The sequence below is a fragment of the Scomber scombrus genome, chromosome 5 (genome assembly GCF_963691925.1).
Source record: "Scomber scombrus chromosome 5, fScoSco1.1, whole genome shotgun sequence".
Taxonomy (NCBI): Eukaryota; Metazoa; Chordata; class Actinopteri; order Scombriformes; family Scombridae; genus Scomber; species Scomber scombrus.
This window is the reverse complement of record NC_084974.1, coordinates 17,423,586-17,449,816: the sequence shown is the minus strand read 5'-3', so window position 1 is coordinate 17,449,816 and position 26,231 is coordinate 17,423,586. Positions and strand designations below refer to the sequence as shown.

The 26,231-nt window shown below is 38.6% G+C and overlaps 1 protein-coding gene across 7 annotated transcripts in view; it reads right to left on the bottom strand.

Annotated features, from left to right (window-relative positions):
- The window catches only part of ncam1b (neural cell adhesion molecule 1b), an 80,136-nt gene extending 54,673 nt beyond the window's left edge, over window positions 1–25,463 (bottom strand). For all 7 annotated transcript variants that reach the window (XM_062419714.1, XM_062419719.1, XM_062419717.1 and 4 more), the window contains exon 1: window positions 25,207–25,463. In XM_062419714.1, the coding sequence (XP_062275698.1) occupies window positions 25,207–25,258 (52 nt within the window). In that variant the 5' untranslated portion in view covers window positions 25,259–25,463. The remainder of the gene's footprint in view (window positions 1–25,206) is intronic.
- Window positions 25,464–26,231: the final 768 nt, after the last annotated feature.

Genomic DNA, 26,231 nt, shown 5'->3' with positions numbered 1-26,231 from the left:
ATTCATATGTACTTGAATCCTTTTTATTAGTTATAAATGATTAATTGCATCTGAAAATTAAGATATTCTGCAATCACAGTCTGGAGATTAAAGGATTTGTTTTGTGGCAACAGAATATTACATGTGAGAAAAAGAGGGTGTAAAATATCTCTTGAAATGCTGACGTAATGGTCATATTTATGAGTTATATAATAGGGCAGCGCACATTAAAGTAAGAGGCCGAGGCAGCAGAAGCTGAGCTGCCACAGTAGAGATGATTCAGCCTCCAATCTGTTGTTTAAGAGTGGCTGTTCGAAAGGTGTTTGGCTCTGATACTGAAGCATCATAAATTTTTTATGCCTTGTTCCTCATATTGTCATAAACCAAAAAGATTATTTTATTCCAATGTACTTAATTTTATTCCTGATTCATGAATATCAAAATACATTCTTGAAAAATTGCATGATCAAATATACGAATACTACAAATATAAAAACACATTAATTCAACTGAAACCAATAAAAAACTTTCCTGACAGCATTTTTTAAAACTTGAAAGTTGAACCCCTGCTCGTTGATCACTGCAGCATTAAGAGGCCTAATGGAAAATTACTTTTTCATTTAATAGGCCACTGACTAAACTTGTTTTTGATACCTTTATGCACACATATATACCATGCACCACTTCCAGTACACAGTCTTTTTTCAGCACAGATCCAACCTTGATAAATGTGACATTAGTACCATTTAAGAATAAAAAAAACAGTCATCAGCATTTTAAGGATATACCCTGGTGTTTTGTTGTTATTTTTCAGGATATTGGACACCACGATTCTTCTCTAGCTGAGAACTGAATTATGGTGGATAACTACAAAATGCATAACTTGAGTCTATTGCAAAGCAGCGCTGCATTCACAAGCTAAATTCAGATTAAGAAAGTTATTTTTCCAGCCTACGCAGTTGCACATGAGTGCACCATTCTGCCACACTTTTCAAACACTTAGCACTTTCACAGACCACTGAGAAGATCAAATAATTCATCCAAAACATAGAAAATGTTTGGCCTTAGGCAAATCTGTTTGGGTAGGCTTCTTAATATATTTTATATACGGGAAGCACTGACAGTGTGAGGCATGCACATCTAAAAAAAACAGGTGGAGCAAAAAACAAACAAACCAAACCTTCATATATGAGAAACACTACAATGTTGCAATAACATCCTTTACGTAACATGACTCAAACTGAAGCAAAGATATGAGTAAAAATGAACTCTCTCCAATGAGTGCACGCCTTTCTGAGCTACATTGCTTGTCTCCTCTTCGTTGAAGATAAGCCACGACTCAATGAGCGACAGTGCACCCCACTTCAGCAGCCAAACAGAATCCGCTCTCATTCAGGCAATTTAGTGTGAGTGCCCTTCAGCATCTGCCTCAGCTGTGCACCACACAACAAAAGCCCAGGGAGGCAGAGAGCTGAGCGTCTGTGGCCCATCATGCCACGCTGTGTTCTCCTGTAATGAGTCAGTATTTAGAAAGGCTGAAAACAAGGCCAGAGGAAAATGGAGATAGTGCTGGCAGGGACACTTAAAATACAGGGAAGTTGGGGGGGGCTGCTGGAAAATCAAAGCAAGTGATTAATCGTGGCATTTTAAATAGTTGTGACAATTCGGCGAGCGCAAACCAAACCTACCATAATCCATGGTAAACATGTTTTGTCACCTATGAGACACATATCCGATGCTGTGTGAAATAATAATTACGCCAACATCCCATTTTGATTTATATCTATCTTAGGGGCTCCAGTTGAGCTGTACAACCTGTGCTGAGGAAAGAGAGAACAGTCTGTCCCGAAGTCTTAAAAAAAAGAAAAAAAGAAAGAGAGACATGTATAATCAGTGAGATGGAAAGATTCTTGGAGGCTGAATTCTGGGATCTGTGCAAAGATTTTTTTATATTTTCGGCTCAGATCCTGTGTGGCAACTACATACAAAGAATAGGGGGTCTGTGTGGCATAAACAATGACTGAAATGTTAACATCTCTGCGAACACAATGAATCACCACAGACTGTCACAAAAAAACACAGTCATTCTTCCAGATTAATCACTACAGGGGTTCCAGTGGCTTCCCTGTTAGCACTAGTCACGACACATTCCCATGAAAAAAGAGAAAAAAGGGGCCACAAAGAGACCGTCTCCGCTGCTACAAGCGAGAAAGCTATTAAAGTTTTTACAGAAAAATAACTCACTGATGTGAGCAGAATTTCATGCATCTCTAATGATTACTCTACCAACAAAGAAGCAAAAAAACAGGGGACAGAGGAGGGCAGGAGGGCAAAAGAGAGAGGGAGAGAGAGAGAGGGAGCCACAATGACCACTCAGCCACAAGCTGCCTGGGACTACACAGAGCCCCGAAGCCTGGCACATGCACACAGCGCTCTCTGTGTGTCCATTCAGAAGGCAGACAAGCTGGGACGAGCCGGATAAGCCTGCCTGTGACTCCACCAGGAAGAGGATCAATAGGAGGGAATGCACCATTTCAGATACAGCCAGACAGAGCCAGGGGCAGGGCAAGAGAGGCAGAGCAAGCACTTGAGTACTCATTATGTTGTGTAAGATGACACAGCGTGTGCAAGCCACTTCTGGAGTAATCTATGAATGGAGGACGACGACGACGCAGACCCATTAGAGATTAGAGCAGGCCACACAGTAATTGGATTAATGGCACTAATGAAAATACAAAGTGGCATAAGCATGTCTCCCATCAAGGTTACGGAGCTGAGAAAAAAAAAAATCTTGTGAGCAGCACACCACACGTTGCAGGTAAAGAAAGCCCAAACTTATCCCATGACCAGAGAAATGTTGGACAATGTTCACCATGGTCATCTCTTTTCCCTCGCTCGCTGGCATGGAAACAGTTGGCTGCAGCTGGGCATTTGGACATCGCCCACCAGCAGTCAATCACACACTGATGTCCCGCCTCTCATACTAACAGAGTCTGGAGTTAACACCTGCCAAGTATCAAATGCCAGTAAAAAATGTGTCTATGCCAATAAATAAGCAAGGGTCATCCACCACAGCGGCCAAGGCGATGATGATGATGATGCCTCTGCTGGTCTTTTTTTTCCTGGTCTTCAGATTACGATGCTGTGACTACAACACACTTTCTCTCTAACCGTAAGCCAATTAAATCAAAGCACAACAATGGCTGTGCATCAAACAGGCCTCTGATTAGATGCCAATCATGCTTCTGGCTGCACAACAAAACTGCTAAACTGCTATTTCCCCAATTGCCTGAATGCAATGATGATCTATCCTATCACTGGTTTACAGATAACAGCCAGTATGATTAAGGTCTGAACCCACGCTCGAGGCTCTATTAGGCTGCACAGTCGGGGTTTGAGCTAATGTGTGCATGCTAACAATGAGCTCACAGTGACCAGGCTGTTTATCATACTCACAATCTTAGTTTAACATGTTAACTTTTTTTTTTTTTTTAATAATTTTTCCAATACATACGCAGGCCTTTTTATCATATATGTTTAAAAAGTAATATAAACAATCAGAAACATTGGAGCTAATTAGCACAAAACACAGATTGCAGCTGAGACTGTGGAAAATAAATTAGTTTTGAAGGTATTTGGTCGTAACCAACGTGACACCAGATGAAAAGTAAAGGCTACCATCAAAGTCAGTAGAATTCATTCTGTGGGGAACATTAATGTCTGTATGTTAGGGGTGTAACGATATCTCGTGCCACAAGATCTCACGAGATTAAAACATGCAGATATTTCTCGTCGAGGTGAATTTTGTCTCGCGAAGCAATATTAAGGGTGTGCACCAAAAAAACAAAAAAAAGATTGGTTTTCTATCGCTCATTTGCACGTCATGTCTTCTTTTTATAATGTCACGTGTGGATCATTAACCTTGTTACAGCTTCTACCTGCTGAGAAGATCTCAGTCAGCAGTAGATGAGAGGAGCAGCGGTAGGTTGACCTCAGGTCTCTACACTGAAAGCCTGAGGTAGGAGGAGCAGGGAAACTAGTGCAGCTATGGGAGCCTAATGATGGAAAAAGTAAAATGAGTCACACTACCAAAATTATAACACCATTTTTATGTTGTTCTACTTGTGTATGTGTGTGATATAGGATTTGTGCAATATACTTTTATTTCTGTTTTTTATTAGCAATATTTTATAATTTGACTCTTTATCTCATTTATATTTATATACTAGGATTGTTTCTATTCTTTATAATTCACTTTTTAGTATTTGTGATTGTATATAATTTAGGTATTTATGGTTTTTATTTCCATAAATACCAAAATGATCTATCTATAAAATACCTATCTATATGCAAGCACTGTACCTTTTACAGTGCTTGCATATTGCATACTGCGTATGATAATTCATACTTAGAAAGTAGAACTGAAGTGATTCATTATCAGATGATTAGTTAAAACATTTCAAAATGCATCTGCATTATTTTGCATTTTGTGACTTTCAAATAAAAGAACATATTTCCTCATTGAAGTTTTCTTAAAAATAGTGTTAAAATCTTGTCTCGTCTCGATCTCGTGAACCTCATATCGTGTCTCGTCTCGTCTCGTGAGCTGAGTGTATCGTCACACCCCTACTGTATGTATAAAATTTCAAGGCAATCCATCTGAAAACTGTTGAGAAATTTCAGTCTCGGCAAAAGTCACAAACTGACTGATCCGACAGGCGGACTCACTGCCATCCCTCGAGATGTTCCTGTTACCTGCAGTATGAGTACTGGTGGCACAATTTAGTGAAGAAGTAAAATAACACCTGCCTTGCCTTGGTAGCCAAGTGGTTAAGGTGGGATGCTACATAACAGCAGCGTCCCTGGTTCGATTCCGGCAAGGGACCTTTGCTGCAGGTCATTCCCCTCTCCGTTTCCTGTTGACCTCTCTGCCATGTACTGACAGATAAAGGCAAAAAAGCCCAAAAATAAATCTAAAAAAAGTACCAAACGGCCAGGAAATATCTTTATTAGGCTCCATCTGATAATGCTGAAGAAAATGTTCTTTAATGATAGTTTTGTTTTGATTATGCTGAATTGAAAGAACAAACATTAATTTAGTTTTGCCACTATAAAGCTGATTTATTTTATACTTGAACCTTTTTTACACTTTGTATTGTGGTTCTCTGCAGTATGAGAAAGCAACTCTCTCGGAAAAAACTCATTTTCATCAGAATTGGTGTCACAATTTAGTCAATAAGTACAAAGGCCAAAATATATATATATAGGCTCCATCTGATAATGCTGAAGAAAATGTTCTTTAATGATAATGTTTTGTTTTGATGATATTGAATTTAAAGAATTAATTCAATTTTGCTACTATAAATTCTCCATTTATACCTGCAACTTTTCCATACTTTCTCTTTTGGTTATTACTGAAGCACATAACGGCCCAACGTACTGGTCCTACTATATTAATGGACTGTTATTAATTTCAAAACACCAAATAACACTGAAAATAATTCCCTTATGTTACGTCTGTCCAATAATGTGATTTAACCTTATAGACCTCACAGCTACACAATATTTTCTCATCTTAAACAGTCAATATGCACTAGATCTCCAGCCACCAGACAACAGTGACTGTGTTACCTTCAATTAATTCTTTTTGATATGGACGTGCACTACCGCTCCATGCTGAAAAATCGTCCGCTGGCTGTCTAAGCTATTTCAAAATAATACCTTTGATCATAACACAACATGCTCCACTAAGAGCTCATTTGTTTTATCCTCTTAAAAATGACTAAGACTTTATAAGTCCCTGAGGGGGGAAATTTGTCCTTTGAATGTGACCCATCCTAACTATTTAGCAGCACTGGGCACCCACAATTTAGAGTCTGAGGGAGAGTGTGGGGAGGTGTGTGGGGGTAACTCCAGTTTTGAGATGAGCACCTTGGTCAGGGGCAGTAGTAGAAATATCATAATAACTAAAGAGCATGTCTCTGGGGTACGAGGACACCGGAGGGAAACCATGCAGGCACGGGGTGAACATGCAAACTCCACACAGAAAAGGCCCGATTCGAATACTGAGTTCAAACCCTGTTGCTGTAAGCCTCAAGTGTCAACAGTATTCACAGCAATGCTAAGGGAAATCTGATGTAATGAATAAGACTGATAGCTTTGTGATGTAATATTTATGCTCAGGGTTATGCTTTCAATTCTTATTTCAGACTCTTTTGGGACTGATTTTCAACACAGCATGTCAGATTTCTTTAATATGTGGGAAAAGCTTTACTGTATATAGTCCTTCTGACAAGGGTATGCTTGGTACTCTGGTAACATGTTTTCATTTTATTCAAGGCCATCCTGATGTCCCTCATTAATCCACGCCACATCTAATTGTGCTAAGCCATAACAGCAGACCATTTGCATTCTTTAGCAACAGCGCTGTACTCTTCCAAAAAGTTTTCCGGTTTCGGACTAATTAGAGGTGCTGTTGACAAGCTAGATGAGGTTGGGTAACACAAGGCAAACTTTTTTTCGACAAAACTGCTCTGACTCAGTCGTGCCCCGCTGAGAATACCAATAACAAAGTTGCCCCCCCTTATTCAGATTGACACTTGTGGAAACACATTTGTGAGCTTCAGACTCCTTCAGAGAGCGACTAGTATGATTAGTGTGCTGTATGCTACACAGTGGCCAAATGTTCTCATGTATTTTTATTTTTCCCCTCATAGAAAGTAGCAAAACAATGAGACATTAATCCCATCATGCACCGAGCAATGAACAAAGACTATGGCCAGGTTGCCAGCCTATTAAACCGCTAACATACAGACAAGTGCATAAAGATCAACATTTATCTTCTATGGGTTATTTAACGTTTCCAACTTAGAGTGTCTGAATTGTCTGAGAAACCATAGCACCCAGAGGAAACCCATCTGTCTTTGTGCGGGCTGCTAATGCTAATGAGGATAAAGTATAAGCAGGAGGGCAGATCAGGCACGCCTCGGTCAGTCTGCATTAAGAAAGTATGTTGTTTTGTGTTATCTTTCTATCTTTTTCTTTCTTTCTTTCTTTCTCGAGTCTATAACACAAAAGCTGTGATTTAATCATTTGGCACTTTTGGTGAGACAACAAACTAATACTCAGACTAGACAAGCAACGACTCATAAACAACCTGTTACTACACCTGCTCAGAAAATCTGTCGGTGTCTGCTGTTTGCATGTCGTATTAGGTGTTCCTCTTCTCTGTATAAACTTAATGCAGTAAAGCACACTAACAATAAGATGTCATTTAAATGCACTACATCATAACACATAGTAATTTGCATGAAATGGCAACAAAAGAGGAATTGGACGACTTTGTTTGTTTTTCATTCATGAAAAAAAACAACAATAAGGGAGGCTTGATCCCACATTCCCATCATGTCCCTGATATAGCTGTCAGCACAAAAAGAGCAAGGAAAGCCCAAGGTTGTGTTTTGCATTCTCTAAGACAGACTTGGTTTGGCAATGGTCTGTCTTCACAACGGCTCTACTGAGGGCGACAGATGGCACAGAGGCACCTTATGACACAACATGAGCCTCCACACACACACACACACACACACACCTTATTGACCAATCAGAGACCAGATAGTAAAAATAGACACCAGGACAGGGCTAGCCTCCAGAGATTTCACTACTCTATTCCTCAGGGCTACAATCTCCGGAGACATCTGCAGAGAGAGGGAGGACTATCGTCATTAATCTAGCCACTTACAAAACAAGGTTGTGATGAATAAGAGTAGGTTAATGCATTTTTTCCCCTCCCGATTTTCTGCTTTCTGATTACAAAGATAACAGGACTCTGAATGTGTGTCAGTTTCAGCTAATTGGTCTGGACTAATATTTCATTATAAGTAGATCATTCGAGGGCCATATTTACCATCAATGGTTTTCAGGTATTATACGGCAGAAAATAACATTAGGTATGGTTCATTTTATGATATGTTGCAATAATGTGTCATGATTTTGCTAGATTTCTTTTCTTTTCTTGATGGAGCTCATTTGTTTGATTTGATGATAACCAGCGAGCTGATTCATTCAAAGTTCATTGGATGTTCTGTTATGAACCCTGTGAGCTGAGATGCACAGCTAGAATAAATGTGTTGCCACGAATCTGTGAAATTCACGAGTTGAGACATTCAAGTCATCTGAGAATGTTAAGTATTTTCAGAAATTCATCCTTTATTAAAATAAACTACTAGGACACTGCATTTTAAAGAGGTTTTCTCTTACAAGCATCATCTGTGCACAAAGTCTAAAATGCAAATTTTACAAGGATGTTACATGGAATGCAACCATGTGGTATAATTTAAGCATACCGAAGTAGCCAAAAGCACATAATACAGAGCCTAAATGCAGCAGGGATATTACAAACATTTATTAAACATAGACTAAACAAAAGACTTCTCAACTCTAGTTTAGTATTGCTCTAGATTTTAATGTTACTATTCTTTTTTTAATTTTATTTTGCCAGCTACATGACAGGTGACAAGAGATCACTTTGAGACAGTAATTGTGCCTCAGCCCCACAGCATGCTAGTATTGGTGGAGAAGATGTCACCCGATCACTCTAAATATCCAGAACCTGAGGCTGCTCTAAGATGAAGTCCTCCAATCACAACGTCTCACGCTACAAAAGGATTTCAACATGGTATTCCTCCAAGCCAAGTTCCTAATTATGTTCTATGAGAAAATTAGCTGGAGAACTGGGTTGCGTATTTTGTACAACACATCACAATAATGACTAGATAATAATATCAAGTCAAAAGAATTGAACAGTTGATAATTTACTTGATAATCTACTTATTTCCAAAATCTTAAAATACAACCTCAAATATGTTGTTCTGTTCCACAACCAAAGGTTATTCCGTTTACTGTCATAAAGACACCAGGAAATATTCACATTTAAGAAGCTGGAACCAGAGAAATGTTCCTCTTTTCTTATAAAATAAAACATGACTAAAAACAATGAATCAATTACCAAAATTGTAATGTCGGTCAATTGACTAATCAATTAATCGCTTCATTGTTGCAGCGCTACGAAAATGTGAACATGACCACACTTGGCAGCACTAACAGCCCCCCTTAAACCTAAGAGGGAATTACCATTTAATACAGAAAGTTACAGTGAGAAACAACTTGAGCCCGACCGATATATCAGTCAAATATTTTTTTATTGGTGAATATGTTGTCTGATATGTGCCGATATTTTAAAGTTATATAAGCAGCATTTTATGTATACTTGATCATTTTTCTTAATTCAAGTTTAATATGCATGTTTTTTTTTTGTTCTGTTTTTTTAATTGATAGCTAATTATAATCATTACATTTCCAGTGTAGTTTACTGTTTCAGTGCACTGATGTAATTTTACACAATAAAGTTTATTGTTAAACTGTAAACTATCACGGCCTCCATTATTTATTTTTGTATTGTTTGACCACATTTGAGGGATCATTGCTAAAAAAAATGTGTGTTAATATTCTGTACATATAACATTATCAGCCAGTATATCAATATCTGAATTTTTTTGCTCCCTAAAATCAGTATCAGTAACCATTCCCATGATATTTACATGCATGTCTTAAATAAAGATGTTTTCTGATCTGAAATAATGCAAGCAAATGTAGTCCATGTCTGCTGTGGTAGATATGAAAGAAAGAAATAATCCTGAATAGTAAGGATAAGTAATGCAACAATAACTGACATTGGTGGTTGCTTATTTATTGGATTTGACGTTCCCATAATATCAATATACCAGAAACACAATATGGTGCAGTAAGAAAGACAAATGTTCTGAATGCAGCAACAGCTGATGTCAAATATCCTTATTGCTCCAGCAAGGTGGCTTTCATCCACTAGTGAATCAGGGGTCTGACCCTGTTCAGTCAAAATGTGTTTTAACTGTGTGATATTGGAGCCAGTCAGGCAGAGAAAGCCTCCGAGTGCTGTCACAGGATGGAGAACAGCCCTTTACAGGCACACACCCTCTCCCCGCTAATGGTGACTGTTGTGAAGAAATCTCCGGTGGGAGTTGGTAGACAAGTAAACAATATGCCATTGAGAATACAGGGGCTGATTACTGTTTTCTAACAGCATACATGCCTGCGTTTTTTTCCCCCACAGTGAAAAACATTTGTACTAATGTTCAATTATTGAAGGATGCAAATATTACTTTGCCAAATGTGTTTTCCTTATGTCAAAACGCCTCTAAGCTTTAAAATGTAGCTTGAAAAAGATGATGCCAAAAAGGAGCTGTGACACAAACAGCACAATGACTATTTTGACCCCAAACGTGGAAATGAATCTACGTGAACTGCTTCAAAATACAAGTTTGTAAAAGTGAGTTAATACTGCTAGTATTAAGAAATCATGCCACTATTATCGCTGGATAGCAGCAGTTTACACTGATGGTTCATCCAAAGTCATTTCTGCAGCCGTCTCCAATAAAGGATACTCTGTCCCTACAATGGCTTGGTCGGTATGACTGGTGATGTGAGATAGTTTTAATTGCTTCAGAGGGCCTGTCATCTGCCTTTGCACTCTATGGCATTCATGGAAAAGATGCACGATGGGGTTCATGACACATCCGGCTTCTGTTGGCACAGACAGCAAGACGGCTTCCAGGCAGTGGAGAGGCAGTCAATGAATCATTCTGAGACTAGATCTTTCAGAAAGGAGCGTGAGAGACATGGGTTAGAAAAAAAATGCAAAGCATAAAATGTACACCAAAAAAGTTTCGTTCAAAAAGATATACATTACATATTTTTTTTACTCTCCTCCCTTTTAAGGTGATAAAATGTAAAATAATATTCATAATTATGTTTTCATTAGTGTATAATTACCTAAAAATAAGATTTGTTGTATTTTTCTTATTACAATTAGTTTTTTTTTATCTACATAGAGAGCGGGTCCTCTTCCATGGAGGTCGCAATGTTTCTACAGTAGCCCAGAATGGACAAACACTGGAGCCTTTTCATGTTTTTCACAAGTTTCACAGCCATTGTAAATTCCTCTATACACTTGAAAAAGGAGGCTGTATTAATTTGGTTGTAATCTGCAGCCTCACCACTAAATGTCATTAAATCTTACATACTGGTCCTTTAATAAAAACCAGTCAAAGTCTTGGGTTGGCCTACATGACAGTAAAAATCCTACCATTATGTATTCACATCATGTGTTTAAGTCAGATTTGTAACCTTGTATCTCCACCCTTGTCCTTCCTCTCCTTTTATCTTCTCACTCTCCATTACACACTCTTAACCGTGAATGGGGATCATTAAGATTTTAGCAATCCAAGTGTCAAATGGCACTGTCTATGAATACTGAGATCCAAAGAACTAATCCAAAGGAATGGTATCAATTTAATGTCTGTATGTTTCATTCATTCAACCTGGGATTTAAGATCTGCCTATTCAATTAAGTATGGGATTTGTCATACCAATTGTCTTAGGGGTAAAAAAAAAGATTCTGTAACTTATCTTCTCTGTATCCAAATCTACTCTTTAGTGATTAAAGTAGGAGTACAGGGGGAAAAAAGATAATAGAGGATAATAGCCTTTACCTGTATCAATCAGATCAGTTCATGAAATGTGAGACCATCATAATTAGCAATTCAGTAATTAATAATCGTAATCACACATTTAACGATTATGAGGATAATATGAGGACTGTTTTGCTGTAACTGTGCACCTTCGTTGTAACATCATATCAGTGTGAATGAACTAATGCTACAGAAAAAGCCACAGTGGGTTTATATTTTATTTTGTGCACTTTTTTAATATCATAATAATCATCACTTGACTATTTGTGAGCTCCACATACTTCTAAAACCATAAATATTAAGATGATATACCCAACTTGGTAATATAATGTTAAAAAAAAAACATTTAAGATATTTATCACTTCATTGTGATTAGAATATTTTTGTCAGATTGGTCATAATTCATTGTTGTTATTTAACCCCATGATAAAACAGAAACAGTGTCCCATCTCTGAGAAAGTAGTAGCTTTTTGAGAAAGGTCCTTCTTCATGCTAACCCTGCTGTTCACTTGGGGCTTCTACAGACAGACATGTTCACCCATGTGCTTCACCGGTAGGACATAAGGGTACGATGCATGGCAGGTTGAAAGGTATCTCTCCGTGTTGCACCTCCACTGGACAGGCACCCCAATCAACCAGTAAGTGCAGACAGCAACATGGAAAAAGATCCTCCCCAGCCTTCCCCCCCTGTAAACATGCTAATTGTGTTTGGTGGAATGCCCGAAGAAGCGGGAGATAAAACTGCCTGGATTTTTTCGAGATCTTCAGTATTTTGGGCCTCTGGGATATTTGTTGGTGCCAGGATTTGAATTCACTGCCATCTCTGTCGGTTACTGGAGCCAAAAACTGGCCAACATGGCAGAGTCTGATTGGAGCTAAGGTGTGTTAAGCAAGCAGTGAGAGCTAGAGACTCCCTATTAAGTCATTATATCCGCAGTCACCCTGCTGAGAACTTTGGTCACTTGTAAGCAAAGGTGAAGTCCGACTTTGTCCGCTGATGAGAGTTTGACAGCTTTGCTTTGTGTCGTTGTTCAGAGAATCACAACATAATTAGCAAGGATGCCGATGTCACCAAACACTGTGCCTTGATATCCTGTCCGTGCGTATCATACACAGTAAAGGTGACAAGTCAACCCTTGTCAGAGTCCAACGCCAGCACTAACTGTGCTTGAGCTAATGCCAACATTGCAAACGCAGCTTGTGTTTACAAGGCAAGACTGCAACAGCGGCCCTCCACCCCCCCCCCCCCCCCCCCCACACACACACACACACACACACCCCATACTCACATACCCTCAAACACAATAACACATGAAACACTGTCATAATACTAAAAATAACACATTCCCATCATGACCCTTTAACCATGGCTAACCCAGCCAACTATTCGACACGTGGGTGAATCTGTTTGGCAAAAGGCTAGAAATATATTCCAGCCCCAGAGAATAGGCTTTCAAGGGGGATTTACAAGGCTATAAATTAGAGCTGGGCAATATATCGATATTATATCGATATCGTGATATCTTGTCTGATATCTTAGAATTTGGATATCATAATATCGTGATACGGTAGTGTTGTCTTTTCCTGGTTTTAAAGGCTGCATTACAGTAAAATGGTGTAATTTTCTGAACTTTCCATACTGTCCTAGCTGCTATTATTTGCTTTTACCCACTTTGTCATTTTATCCAAATTACTGATGATTATTTATCAAAAATCTCATTGTGTAAATATTTTGTGAAAGCACCAATAGTCATCCCTACAATATTTTTGCAATATCGATATTGAGGTATTTCGTAAAATATATTGTGATATTTGAGTTTATCTATATCACCCAGCTCTACTATAAACACACAGAAGTCAGTAAACACCACAAAAACGGAAATGCAGGTTTGTACCGGTCACCAAGCCTGTCAATATCCACAGCCTTCAGTATTTCAAGACAAATCCTCTTCACACCTCCACCAGCCTATCACTGAGGAGTTAACTGTAGTACTCCAGTGACCTCTGACTCAAAGATGGACTGTAATCCCATCGAATCTTCCAGCTGAACCTCCTGTACAGTGGTGTTTTTTCTGCTGCTCAATCCAGAGTGCTCAATCCAGAATCCAGCTCTCTGTAATATTGCTTTGTTGGTGTTAGTAATTCAGCACTCTCACTGAAAACACCTCAAAATTATCACCCCTAGCCTCTTGAAATTCTTCCTAGCCCCAGGTCTGTTGTTGCAAATGATTGGTCGAGGAGTCGGTGTATAAAAGGAGATGGGATCTAGAGTATTTAGTGTGAATCTGTGTGTGTGTGTGTGTGTGTGTGTGTGTGTGTGTGTGTGTGTGTGTGTGTGTGTGTGTGTGTGTGTGTGTGTGTGTTTTACGCCCTCCTGGTGAAGCTACTCTCTGTGGAGAAAAAAAAAAGGCTGTCGTGACTCCATGCGTATTAGAGGAATTACACAGCTGTCCAGTTAGCGGCTACACATAACTCAGTGTTAAGAGGACTTGTGGAAAGAGAAAGGGGGAAGATACATAAAAAAAAGAAATGTCACAATGTCACAATCTGTTATAAGGGCAACAGCAACAGTAGTATTTTTCCACTTATTGCAGAGTGCAAGCTGTACCGAGGCAAATGTCGGTAAGAGGTGGTGTAATGTCCCAACTGTTACTCATTCATTATTCATTGGGATCATTCACCACAAGCCTGCATGTGCTGTCCAAATAAAAAAGGTCAAAGTCAATGTTAAGATCTCAGATTGCACTGGGTCAAAATTATCACCTTGGTGTGATGTTCAAATACAAAAAAGAAAATTGTCTAAAATAAAATGAGAATTAATGATAAAACAAAGTAAAATAATCACTGTGTGACTCATCAGCTACTGAAATAGAGAGTTATATATAGAGAGAGTTCTGAAAGTAAAGCACATTTTATGGACAACTGTAATTAAAATTTCCTTCATGAAAGCTGTGACTAATTACGTTTGTTGACAGGTTTTTTTTTCCATGATGATGACGAGATGGCCCCCATGTCATTAAACACTTACTGTGACTGTATCAACACGCAATATCGTTGATGAAAAACATAACACTAAATGTAGTTTAAAAAATAAAAACGTTGCCAAAATCTCTCTTTACTTTCGTTGACAGTAGGGCTGAACGATATATCGCTGTTTTATGTACATATGAACGTGCAAGATATTAACATCGCAAAAAGCAACGATATAGACAATATCAAATGAAATATCACTTGTTTGAATCACAGTCACATCATATATCGTATAGATATCAACATTCTTCAGTATCGAGATATGATAATTTGTCCATATCATGCAGCCCTAGTGGACAGAACTAAATATTAGGGGAGGCGTAGACTGAGCAGCAGCAGCAGCAGCGAGTGCTCTGTCTGTGCATCTACACTGGCAGGTGTAGTGTTGGGTATACGTCACCCATGTGTTGAAAACGCTCAGAGCCCAGTACACAATGTAGTGTAGTCACAAACATAAAATGGAGGAAAATAGACTAAAATAGACTCCAGGTCACATTTACGTGTCACAATGACAAATGAAACACGAGCCTTCACACGGCTCATGCAGACAGCTTTATGGATTAAAATAGAAGCTTATAATGTTTCCTTATCATGGTTGTTCATCTAGCATACCTTGCTTTGTTTTGCCTTTAATATTGAAGAGATGTGAACTAGCTTGTTAGACCTTATGTCATTAATAAATCCAAGTTTTTTCTTTTCTTCTTAACACTGACCTCAGATCTCTTTGCTTTAGTTTTACTTACTAAGCTTTTAATGCAAGCAGATTGTTGTGTTTGCATTACTCTTTTCAATCATATTAGGCTTTTATTTCTGTAGTTCAGAACATAAAGGTCAGTTAGTCATGTTTGGACTTTGGGCAACCAAAAAGTTGGTTTCCAAAACGTTTTATTGTCTATACAGCTCATTGTTTAAAAAATAGTTTTGGGCCCCAGTTGTTGGATTGTGTTGGTTCAAAATAAAAATGCAAATCAGAACATATTTCAGGTCCTGATGTATTCTTTAAATTGAAACCATCAGACACATTCTACAAAACTGCGTTCTTAATTATTCAAACTGTGTTTCTCATCAGATGATGATAAAATCAAATCTTATGTAAAACAAGTTAAAATGATAAAAACATTATTGGTTTTGGCTCAACTAGACTGACTGAAATGTTCAATATAATCTGATGTTTAAAAAAAAGACTAATGTTTAAAAACAGCATCTTATAAAACTATACTAAACCATTGTATATCTATAGAATACCATTATATTTAAAAGAATTAGCCTATATTTTCGCTACACATCAAAACCAGTGCCATGTTATAGGTTTCTTTCTATCTTTGGACAAGTCTGTTACATCATTTTAGATTAAACTGCATGAATAAGGATGAAATGAGGTTAATTCCCCTCCCCAGTGATAGAAATAAACTATTTTTTTCTTCTCCTTCTAGTACTCCAAAACTCATAATACCAGAACAGACATTTATTCTTACAATATGCTCAACTCAAGAATAACGTGACACTTAGCTGCCTGATCCTTGTAGCTTTGGGCTAATAAATTAATTAAAAAAAGAGAACACTTCTTATATCTGGGATTGCTGTGCAAGGTTACGTACAAAAACCCTCAAATTGGATTTGAATGCAATGAACTGTCTTCCACTGCTGTGCATTACAAGACAGACAAAACTCTTGAGTGTAAAACGCTAAATGGGTCAAAATATACTTTAGTGACTGTATCAGTGGGAATCACTGACATCATTTCGAAGTGGATCCTGCACGTTGAGGGGATCAGAAACTGCTACAGCCTGCTACAGCTCCTCTGGAGATAGTGCCTTCTTACTGTGATCTAATTAGAGATTAAAAATAACAGCTTTCTACTGAATGAGTGTCACTTCAATACTTTAATGATAGGATTTTTTTCTCCATAATAATATTAACGCATGTCATCATTTTGTGAGAAACCGAGGTATCTCTAAGATTCCAGGCAATGACTAAGCCTGTAAAGGGGTATAATGTTAGAAAGGGTGAAACACTATGTTGACTGCATAAAAAGGAAGCCCGAGGCGTAGCAACCTGAATTTTCCCTGCTCCGTGCATAGAGATGCATCCTATAGTGTTTCAATAATGAATGTACCATGATGTGCATGGGTGCGTGAGAAGACACACACGGCTTCCCTTCACACTACATAAAAGAAGTTGAAAGCTAAATCCTAGCCAACAGCGTATTGCTTTATCACAGTAAGATGAGACACTTATTTACGTAAATCAGACGTACTGTAAGCTCGCTGTCAGGAGTTCTGAGTTGATAAGACGCATCTGTACCTCTTGTAAATTAGGAAACAGTCCATCTCAGTGTGGATAGTGACATTGTAAACTAATTTCCTGTTTCAATGGCCACATAAGCCACAGACAATTCTGTGATGACTTAGTTTAGGTCACAAGAGTCCTGTGCTTTCCCCACTTTTCTTACTGCCAAGTAAGACACGAAAAGGCAAAAAGGGAGCCAAGAGGTGCTCTCTGTTCATAACAGCCTGAACAAAAAGAGAAAAACAGTCTTTATTTGCAAATGAATAGCCTGGTGAGAGGAGGTGATGCATTCTGCCAAGTGCAACAAGCATTTACATAGCGGTAGATGACTGGTCTAGGAGAAAATGAGAATCTAAAAAGGAAATACTCACACTAAAATAGCTAAAAGCTGTTTTCATCAAGCAGAGGGAGCTGGTTGCCCAAACGTAGCTTCAGAATGAAGGATAAACTCAGATGTTTACAAACAGGCAATTATAAACATTTCCTGCCTATAGAATCACTTGAGTGCTTAAGAAATACAATCAGTATGTCAAGCCTATTTCCAGCAGACAACTGCAGGATTAATGAAACTTTTGACAGTGTGTAACACCCCCATCACAGTTTCCTTTACTCAGACAAAGAAAAAGCTTCAGAGAGAAGTCACATAATGCCTAAAGGTGCCAATCTAAGGTTACAAGTCCACAGGGATCCTCTGTTCAAAGTGCTGGCCTCTTTCTTTTTTTTATTTGATGAATGACAAGGACACACTGTTCTAATTTCCTAATAGCGCTGAGATCTGAGCATGTTTTCAATTTTCAGAGCAGCAGGCTTAGTATGAAGGTAGTAAGACTGCAATCTTTAGCTAAAATGAAATACGTTAAACATGTTTTTTCCAAGGCCCGTTTTCAGCCAGGTCTCTGTTGAACCTGATTGGTACATTCTGAAATTATAATTGGTTATTACGAATTCCTAAAACTACTTTATATCTGAAGCCTAACAGGAAATGAAATAAAGGATGGTACCACTACAGAGGCTAGTTAAAAAGCAGCTACTGAGCCGACAGTCTGTGCCTCTACTGTGAGCGAGCCCTCAGGAAAGACTGTTTATGTTCCTCTCACAGTGCTTCACAGGGTCACGTGCACGTGTAATGTCATCTTTTTAGCGTCCTAAGGCAACACATCTCCTCTCAACTCTCTCAGACCTGGATCTGTCTGATCTACTCCCCATCACCACAGAGCCAAGTAGTCCTGGCTGGAACAAAATCACGGCCTCTTTCTCTTCTCCTCCCTGATACTGGGTGAAAAACCTTTAGGTGCGAATTTTTAAAAAATGATTTGAAAAGGATATGAGGGGCTTTAAAGTAAATGTGCATCTAAAGTGTGGGGAATGGCTATGTCACTGACTTTTTTAGGGTTAAGAAGACATATGAATCTGTTAAAATTACTAGTCTGAGTAAATAAAATACCTAAAATACACATGGCTGACAGTGGTTTCACCCAATCCATATGTGGCTTCATTTTGAAACGAATTATTGTGCAATAAACATCCTCTAAAGTTTAGCAACAGCTTGCCAGTAGCCACCATGTTGTTGGCAGTTTCTTTTATTTGAGATGACAAAACAGAAAAATCACAGAAAATTGAGGTGAAACGATAGACTAGACCGAGCACTTTACCTGCTTTGGCTAGATTTCCCTAATGGATCTTTCTCCAAAGGTGAATGTGTCTGTCTGATATTAATGTGATTTGGCATAATACTCCTGCTAGACACTGGATGAAGGCCAGTTTGGGTTAGCAAAGACTGCAAAGCTGTTGCAGCTGCTTTATAAAAGATTCATTCTGCTTCCAATACTGACAGATTTGCTTTCTTTGGTGTTTTTTATTCCAAAGTTAAACAATGTTTAACATTTCTGGTTGAATAAAGGACACTGTAGCAGCGCTGTGGCTCACCAAGACATGATCATATGTAGTGCTGACAAGAAAAATTGATTGACAGAAAATTAAATTGATGATAATGCTGATAATCAAGTCATCTTCTGAGTAATATGCTGAGCACAAATGTCAAATATTTGCTGGTATAAGCGTCTCAAATTGAAGAAATTAAAAATGTCCCCTGTTTTTTTTATGTTCATCTTTATGTTTTATATGTTTATATCATATTAAAATCCAACTTTTGGTTTTGCTGCTGCATCACTAGCTGCCAAAAGAAGAAATATAAAGAAATCAACATGTGCAAAGACGCAATATGACTAGACAGGCCTCTTCCACAATTAAAACAAAATCAATCAATCAACAAATCAAAAGAGATTAATATAGAAGTAAATTAATCATTAGTCACAGTCCTAATTAAATGTATTTTCCCTGTAGTCTCACTGAAAGGGATGACCATGTTGAGCTGTGATATTATGGGGGGGGGTTTAGGGACACACTGTCATGCTCACTGCACTCACTCGAGCTATTGTGTAAACTGGCTGGCTGAGGTCATGCAGGCACCTGAAGAGAAAACTGCATTAAAAAATAAAAAAAAAAGAGGATCTGCTGTGTCTTTTTTTTGGGAGGGGGTAAGAGAATCTAATTTGGTGCACTGCCCAAATTAATTTTAAATATGGGAAACACTGCTGGGCGGCTCACAATGTGCACACACTACTCTGAAATAATCGCTTCATCAAGTTGAAGCTAGTGGACTTTCGGTCGTTGCTTTTGGCAGTGTTGATTACGATCCTCGTGAAGCTAAGTCAGACGTAAAGAGGTCTGGAGCCGTTTGTAAAGTCGGCCTGCAGTCAGCCGCGCTTCCATCTTGCTTTGTAAATGGAGCAGCACGGAGCTACGTCATCATTTCCACATGATCTGGTCGATGATGTAACACAGGCTCAGTCAAACAATCCTACTGTTAACCGGAGAGCCATAAATATCCCCCGTTCGAAGGAGCCATATGGTGAGATGCGGACGGAGCTGCAATCCATTCATCGAAGCCCACAGGTTGAGGACATTTAGCACTCGTCTTATCTTGCCTGGTCCTGCTTCATTTCCATCCCTTTGATTGTTGGAGGCCATATTTCATTTTCTGCCAGAAACGCAGTCTTGAAAAATATCCCGTATTCCAGTTATCAGTTTGAAGAGGATCAATTAATAATTATGTCAAGAGGCTCAACAGGCCCATTGAGCATGCAGCAGGCAGAAGGGAAAAAAGGAAGAGGAACGATGGCTAATCCGTGCTCAATCTCAGTTCAGTCATAAATACTGAAACCACGCCATATAACCATCTATAAAAAGATTAGGACTCTCTTTGATTCGCATTCAACTATTCAAGATTTAAAAGCCACATTTAGATAAAAAAGCACTATTTATGACATTTGTGTGCACGACATACACACTAGAAAAAGTAGATTAAATAAAAGGAAACGCTGTAATTTTAGCTTCAGTGATGCAGCGTGAGAGTCGTAGTTGACACAATACGAGATCAGAATAGAGACGTTTACTGATGCTACGGTAATGATTGGACTTTATTAAATGGGACTGAAGCCAAAACCAGATTCTAAATTACCTTCTTCCTTTTTCCTTATTCAATCCACTGAGTGTAGCAATATTAGCACACCGCAAATATAGTGTACATCGTTTATTGGCATTTTGATAATTTATTAATCGTCTCAGTTGTTTTTTCAAGCAATAATGACAAATATTTGATGGTTTCAGCTTCTCAAATGTTTTTCGTTTTCATATATAAAAAAAATTACTTTATAACTTAACATTTTAGACGTTTAGTGAGACAAAAAAACATCACAGTAGCCTCAGAGATTGTGAATGCCATTTTTTCATTATTTTTAAACTTAATTAATCAATTGGGTGATAAGAAGATGTTTCTAAAAACCCTAAAAATAGGTTATTATTACATCCACTGATATTTTTCAAAAACAAAATTTCCCACTTACGACATAACTTGGTCACAATTCAGAAAAAGAAACTAATTTAAGGCCTCCTAATGAAAAAAGGTTTGTTAGTGCTATGCGTTTATCAAACTCAAATGTCAATATCAGCCTCAAAATTTCATATATGCAAAAATTAACGGAATATCTTAACATTTTAGACGTTTAGTGAGACAAAAAAGCATTACAGTCAGGCCTGTCACATTAACTACTAACTACTAAATAAGGGCGATAAATGATATTATTGTCATTTGAAGACCAGTTTTATGCCACAATTGCATTACATGATAGGATGATGGTTCAAATACCATACTTACCTATTTGGGAGGTGCCAGGGAGAATTTTGAGTCGTCAGGAACCATTTTTATATGTTGGGTGAGTGTGATGCTCACAAAGAGAAAGGATTTAATGAATTAAATACTTCATATACACATCAGTCCTTTTCTGTCTTAAAAAAAACTATTTACGACCACCACAGCAGCAAAACTTAGAGAGACTCAGCAGCCAAAAAATTCTCCGCTCTCAGTTGAGTAGAAGTTTAGAGCCCGACTGATATATCAGTCAGCCGATATTATCGGTCGGCCGATATTGGTCTATCACAGATCAGTATCGGCGTATATGTTGTCCAATATATTTTTTAAGTTATACAGGCAGCATTAAATGTATATTTGATCCTTTTTCTTAATTCAAATAATTCAAGGCATTACTTTGGCCTCCAGCACCACTGTAAGGAACCTAGGAGTTATATTTGATCAGGATCCATCCTTCAATTCCCACATAAAACAAATTTCAAGGACTGCTTTTTTTCATCTGCGTAATATTACAAAAATCAGACACATCCTGTCTCAAAATGACGCTGAAAAACTAGTCCATGCATTTGTTACTTCTAGATTGGATTATTGTAATTCATTATTATCAGGCTGCCCCAACAAGTCTCCAAAGACTCTCCAGCTGGTCCAGAATGCAGCTGCACGCGTTCTGACAAAAACTAGAAAGAGAGATCATATTACTCCCATTTTAGCTACACTGCATTGGCCCCCTGTAAAATCTAGAATAGAATTCAAAACCCTTCTCTTCACTTTCATAGCTCTTAATGGTCAGGCTCCATCATATCTTAAAGAGCTCATAATACCTTATGCACCTACCAGAACTCTTCGCTTCCAGCATGCAGGCCTACTTGTGGTTCCTAGTATCTCCAAAAGTAGAATGGGAGGCAGAGTCTTCAGTTATCAGGCTCCTCTCCTGTGGAACCATCTTCCAGATTGGGTCCAGGGGGCAGACATCCTCTCTACATTTAAGAGTAGGCTTAAAACTTTCCTTATTGATAAAGCTTATAGTTAGGGCCGGCCAGGCTTGTCTTGGACCAGCCCCTAGTTTATGCTGCTATAGGCTTAGACTGCCGGGGGACTCCCATGATGCACTGAGCTCCTCTCTCCTCCTCCCTCTCTCTCTCTATCCATCCATCTATATCCCACACATTCATGAACTATTAATGCATTCAATAACATAAACTTCTTCCCCGGAGTTGTCTGTGCTTTTCTCGTCTCACAGGTAATCCGGGGCTGTAGACGTCGGGATGACAGATTCCTGTCCCGGACCTACTAGCTTCAATGTTGATTTTCAATGTGCTTCTCTCTCTTATCCTTCCTCTTTCTCCTCTCTCCTCTCTACCCCAACCGTTCGAGGCAGATAGCCGCCCACTTTGAGCCTGGTTCTGCCGGAGGTTTATTCCGGTTAAAAGGGAGTTTTTTTCTTACCACTGTCGCCAAGTGCTTGTTCATGTGGGAATGTTGGGTCTCTTTAAAATTAAACCTGACGAGTACGGTTTAGACCTGCTCCATGTGTAAAGTGCCTTGAGATTACTTTTGTTGTGATTTGGCGCTATATAAATAAAGATTGATTGATTGATTGATTAAATATATCTGTGCATGTTTTTATGTTATTCAGTTTAGTTAGTTAAAGTTATTTATAATTATTTAAGTGTAATTTACTGTTTCAGTGTACTGTTGTAATTTTAAACAATATAGTTTATTGTTTAACTGTAAAATGTCATGCCTTTGTTACATATCTTGTGTCTGATAACTACATTTAAGGGATCAATGCGAAAAATGTATGTTTATGTATATATTCTTTATACATAAAACTATCGGCTGACATGTCCATATCGGAATTTTTTTATTCCTTAATATCGGTATTGGCATCGGCCCCAAAAGTCCAGTATCGGTCAGGCCCTAGCTGAGATTGTCACTACAATGAGAATAAGTGGTCCACTTTAAAAGTCGGTCCACCTTAAGTGAGCCCTGGCCAGGCTAGGCTAACCCATTGTTGCTAACTTCAGGGCTAACCCCTTTCACTTCAATCAGCAGGTGGGAAACACATATGACCTTGGCTCGGGTCTTGAGGAGGTCATAGCTTTGATTCACATACAGATAACCAGAACTGCTGACTTCATGCTCTGGTCGCTCACGCAAACATGTTTACTCTATCTCTCTCTTTCTTTCTTTCTTTCTTTCTCAACCAAACACTGCCTACACACCTCTCTTCTGTAAACAAACATGCATGTAAACACAATGGGCATGATCGAAGTCAGCAAAAATGATCAAGGTCATGTTCATGTATTGTACGATAAGTCAATAGCGTAATTATCGTGACAGTAGCCTCGGACATGTTGTGAATGCCATTTTTTCACGATTTTTTACGATGAATCGATTGGGTGATAAGAAGAAGATATATCTAAAGGACATCATAACATCCAATGATATTTTTCAACTACAAAATGTCCCATTTAGCACATAGCTTGGTCACAATTCTGGAGAAGAAATCATTTAAACCATCCAATGAAAAAGGTTTGTTCGTGCTATTTGTTTATAAAACTAAGTATCCATCGGTCTGTACTTTAACTATCTGGCTAATAAATGTATGCACAAGACTGTTCGTTTGGAGTAACTCAAGTCACACATATAATACTTCTAGCGTCTGCTGTTCCAACGAGGTTATAAGTGACACAACAACTTCAAAAAGATGCTCTGTTTTTGCTTTCAAACCTAATTTAACAAGATCTCCTAAAGTTGTTCACAAGCGGCTCATGATTTACCACGCTGTATTACAACCTCCTTTTTATAGGCTTGTGTTTGAGTGTTTGGTAGTACACAAATGTCACACACATGAAACGATGGCGTAAGAAAGAAACAAGAAAAATAATCAGTCATGAAGCTCTTGAAAAGCTCTACTCCCCAATAAAGATAACATGAATTGTATTAGCATTACAATGCAGTGAGGGCTCCACTCCCTCTGCGTTTTGCTCTCCTGCATGAGGAACACCCGTGCACATATTGGATTGTACATAAAGGATTAAAAGGCTATCCCACAAAAACCCTGTGCTGTGAGTATAGCTCAGAGTGATACGCAGACCCATAAGCCCTCACATGCCAAATTACTGAATTTAATTTTTTTTAAAGGGGCGTGCTGAGGTTATCAAAAATGTAATATAACACAAATCTCACTCAATTAGACTTACATAACAACACTTTTTTTTTTAAACCAATTTAGAGGATCTGATTTCAAAGCCTTTATCATGGTATGAGATTACATAACAGATGATTGAGAGTAGAAGTTGTGCTTGCTGTGTGCTTTTAGTGAGCACGAAACACCAAATAAATCATCACTGTCCCTGAAAGACCCGTGATAGACTTTATGCAAGCATGCACCCAATTACAGGTACCCCCTCCTCAACGCCATCATGGCACCTCCACCACACATTGACAGGTACACTACAAAGTGGTTTGTTTTTGCACAATGTACCTTTAACACTGTGACTCAGCCATGGAGGCTGTATGTGGAGCCCAGCATCACCTTCCAGATCAACAACAAACACGTCCCATCCGAGCATGGCCAACACCAACACGACAGTAAATGAAAAATAAAAAATTAAATTAAAAAAAAAGGAAAAAGAGAAGAACATAATAAATGTTCTCGCCACATTAACATTCACACAATGCACACATCCTTACTTCAGCATATTTAAAAGGCTCGCCCCTCTGAAGCATGTTTTATTTAATGCACAATGACGCTAAGTCAGCTTGCAGGGTGGTCACGCAAAGAGCAGCGGTTTTATATAGCCCCACTGTGAGTTGACCAGGGGAAATAGTACCCAAACACACTGGCAGCAGAGCAGCCTGTATACTAGTTCAAAAAAACACCAAGCTCGCCAGTAAGCTAATTAGCAGCAGTCGCAGCACCGTTACCGCTGCACCTACTTAACAGGAGTGCCTGCGGGCGGAGGGAGAGGGGAGACCAGGAGGCGAGTGTGTGCCTTCTGCGGTCCTGACCACTATTAGCAGCTATTAGGATGAGCAAAATATTATAGGATGAAATATAAGCTGTAAAAGCTTTCGAGGGGGGAAAAAAGCGTATAGTTAATGGTGAATGTGAGATGTTCTTACCTGCACAGCCCACAAGAAGCAAGGCTAGAAAAATATCCCTTGACTGGACCATCGCAACTCCCGAGTAACGTGAACGTTAAACGGCGTAGCTAACGTTTTAATCTCTGCTCGGTCCCTTACAGTGTTGCCGTCGGGTTTCCTACCTCTCTTAGTAACTGTTCATCCTAATCTTTTTTTTTTCTCTCTTTCTTTTTCTGAGCTGGTCGGTGGTGACTGTCAGTAGCGGGGTCGTTGATGACAGGCAGCGGCCAGAGATTAGCGGTGATGAGCGCCAGTGCACTGTTCAAAGTCTGACTGACAAGCAGAGCCTTCTCACACACGTGGATTAATCCGCACAAACGGAATAATGGACCTGCTGTTAAATAGTGCGCTGGTCTCAAAGGAAACCAGAGTCCGATGGGGAACCCCCCCTCCTCTCCTTTACAGACACAATAATATAAAAACAATACAGCTCAAATATTTTCATTTATTTACAAAAACACATTAAAATACATTTTGAATGAAAGATTTGAATTTAAAACCAAAACAACAACAAAAAAATGGATACCCTACTCTTTATGCTGTCAACACAACATGAGGAAAAAATTGGCTTTTCCCACGACAATATGCAGTGCAAGTAATAATACATTTGAAATGAAGCACCCCTTATGAAGATTTTATACTCTGTAACATAATGCTCTATAATTGGTTGTAAATAATTTACTAAAGCTTTTTAATCAGTCGTAAACCATTTGCCAAGTTTAAAATTCATTTGACTGATTGGACTGGAAAGGGGCTGCAGAATACATTACAATACATACACACCAAATTAATTCATTACCAACTTGTAAAGCGTTTATTGATGGATTTCCAACATTTATAATTACCAAATAGAGAGTAGCCTGTAAACACAAGCTGTATGAATGTTTCACAATCTGACAATGCCAAAATGTGTTCTAAGGCTATATTGATGGCTTCTAATTGATCTGTAAAGAATTAATAAATCATTTATGTGTAAACCCTTTATAAATGGTGTGAGTGGTATC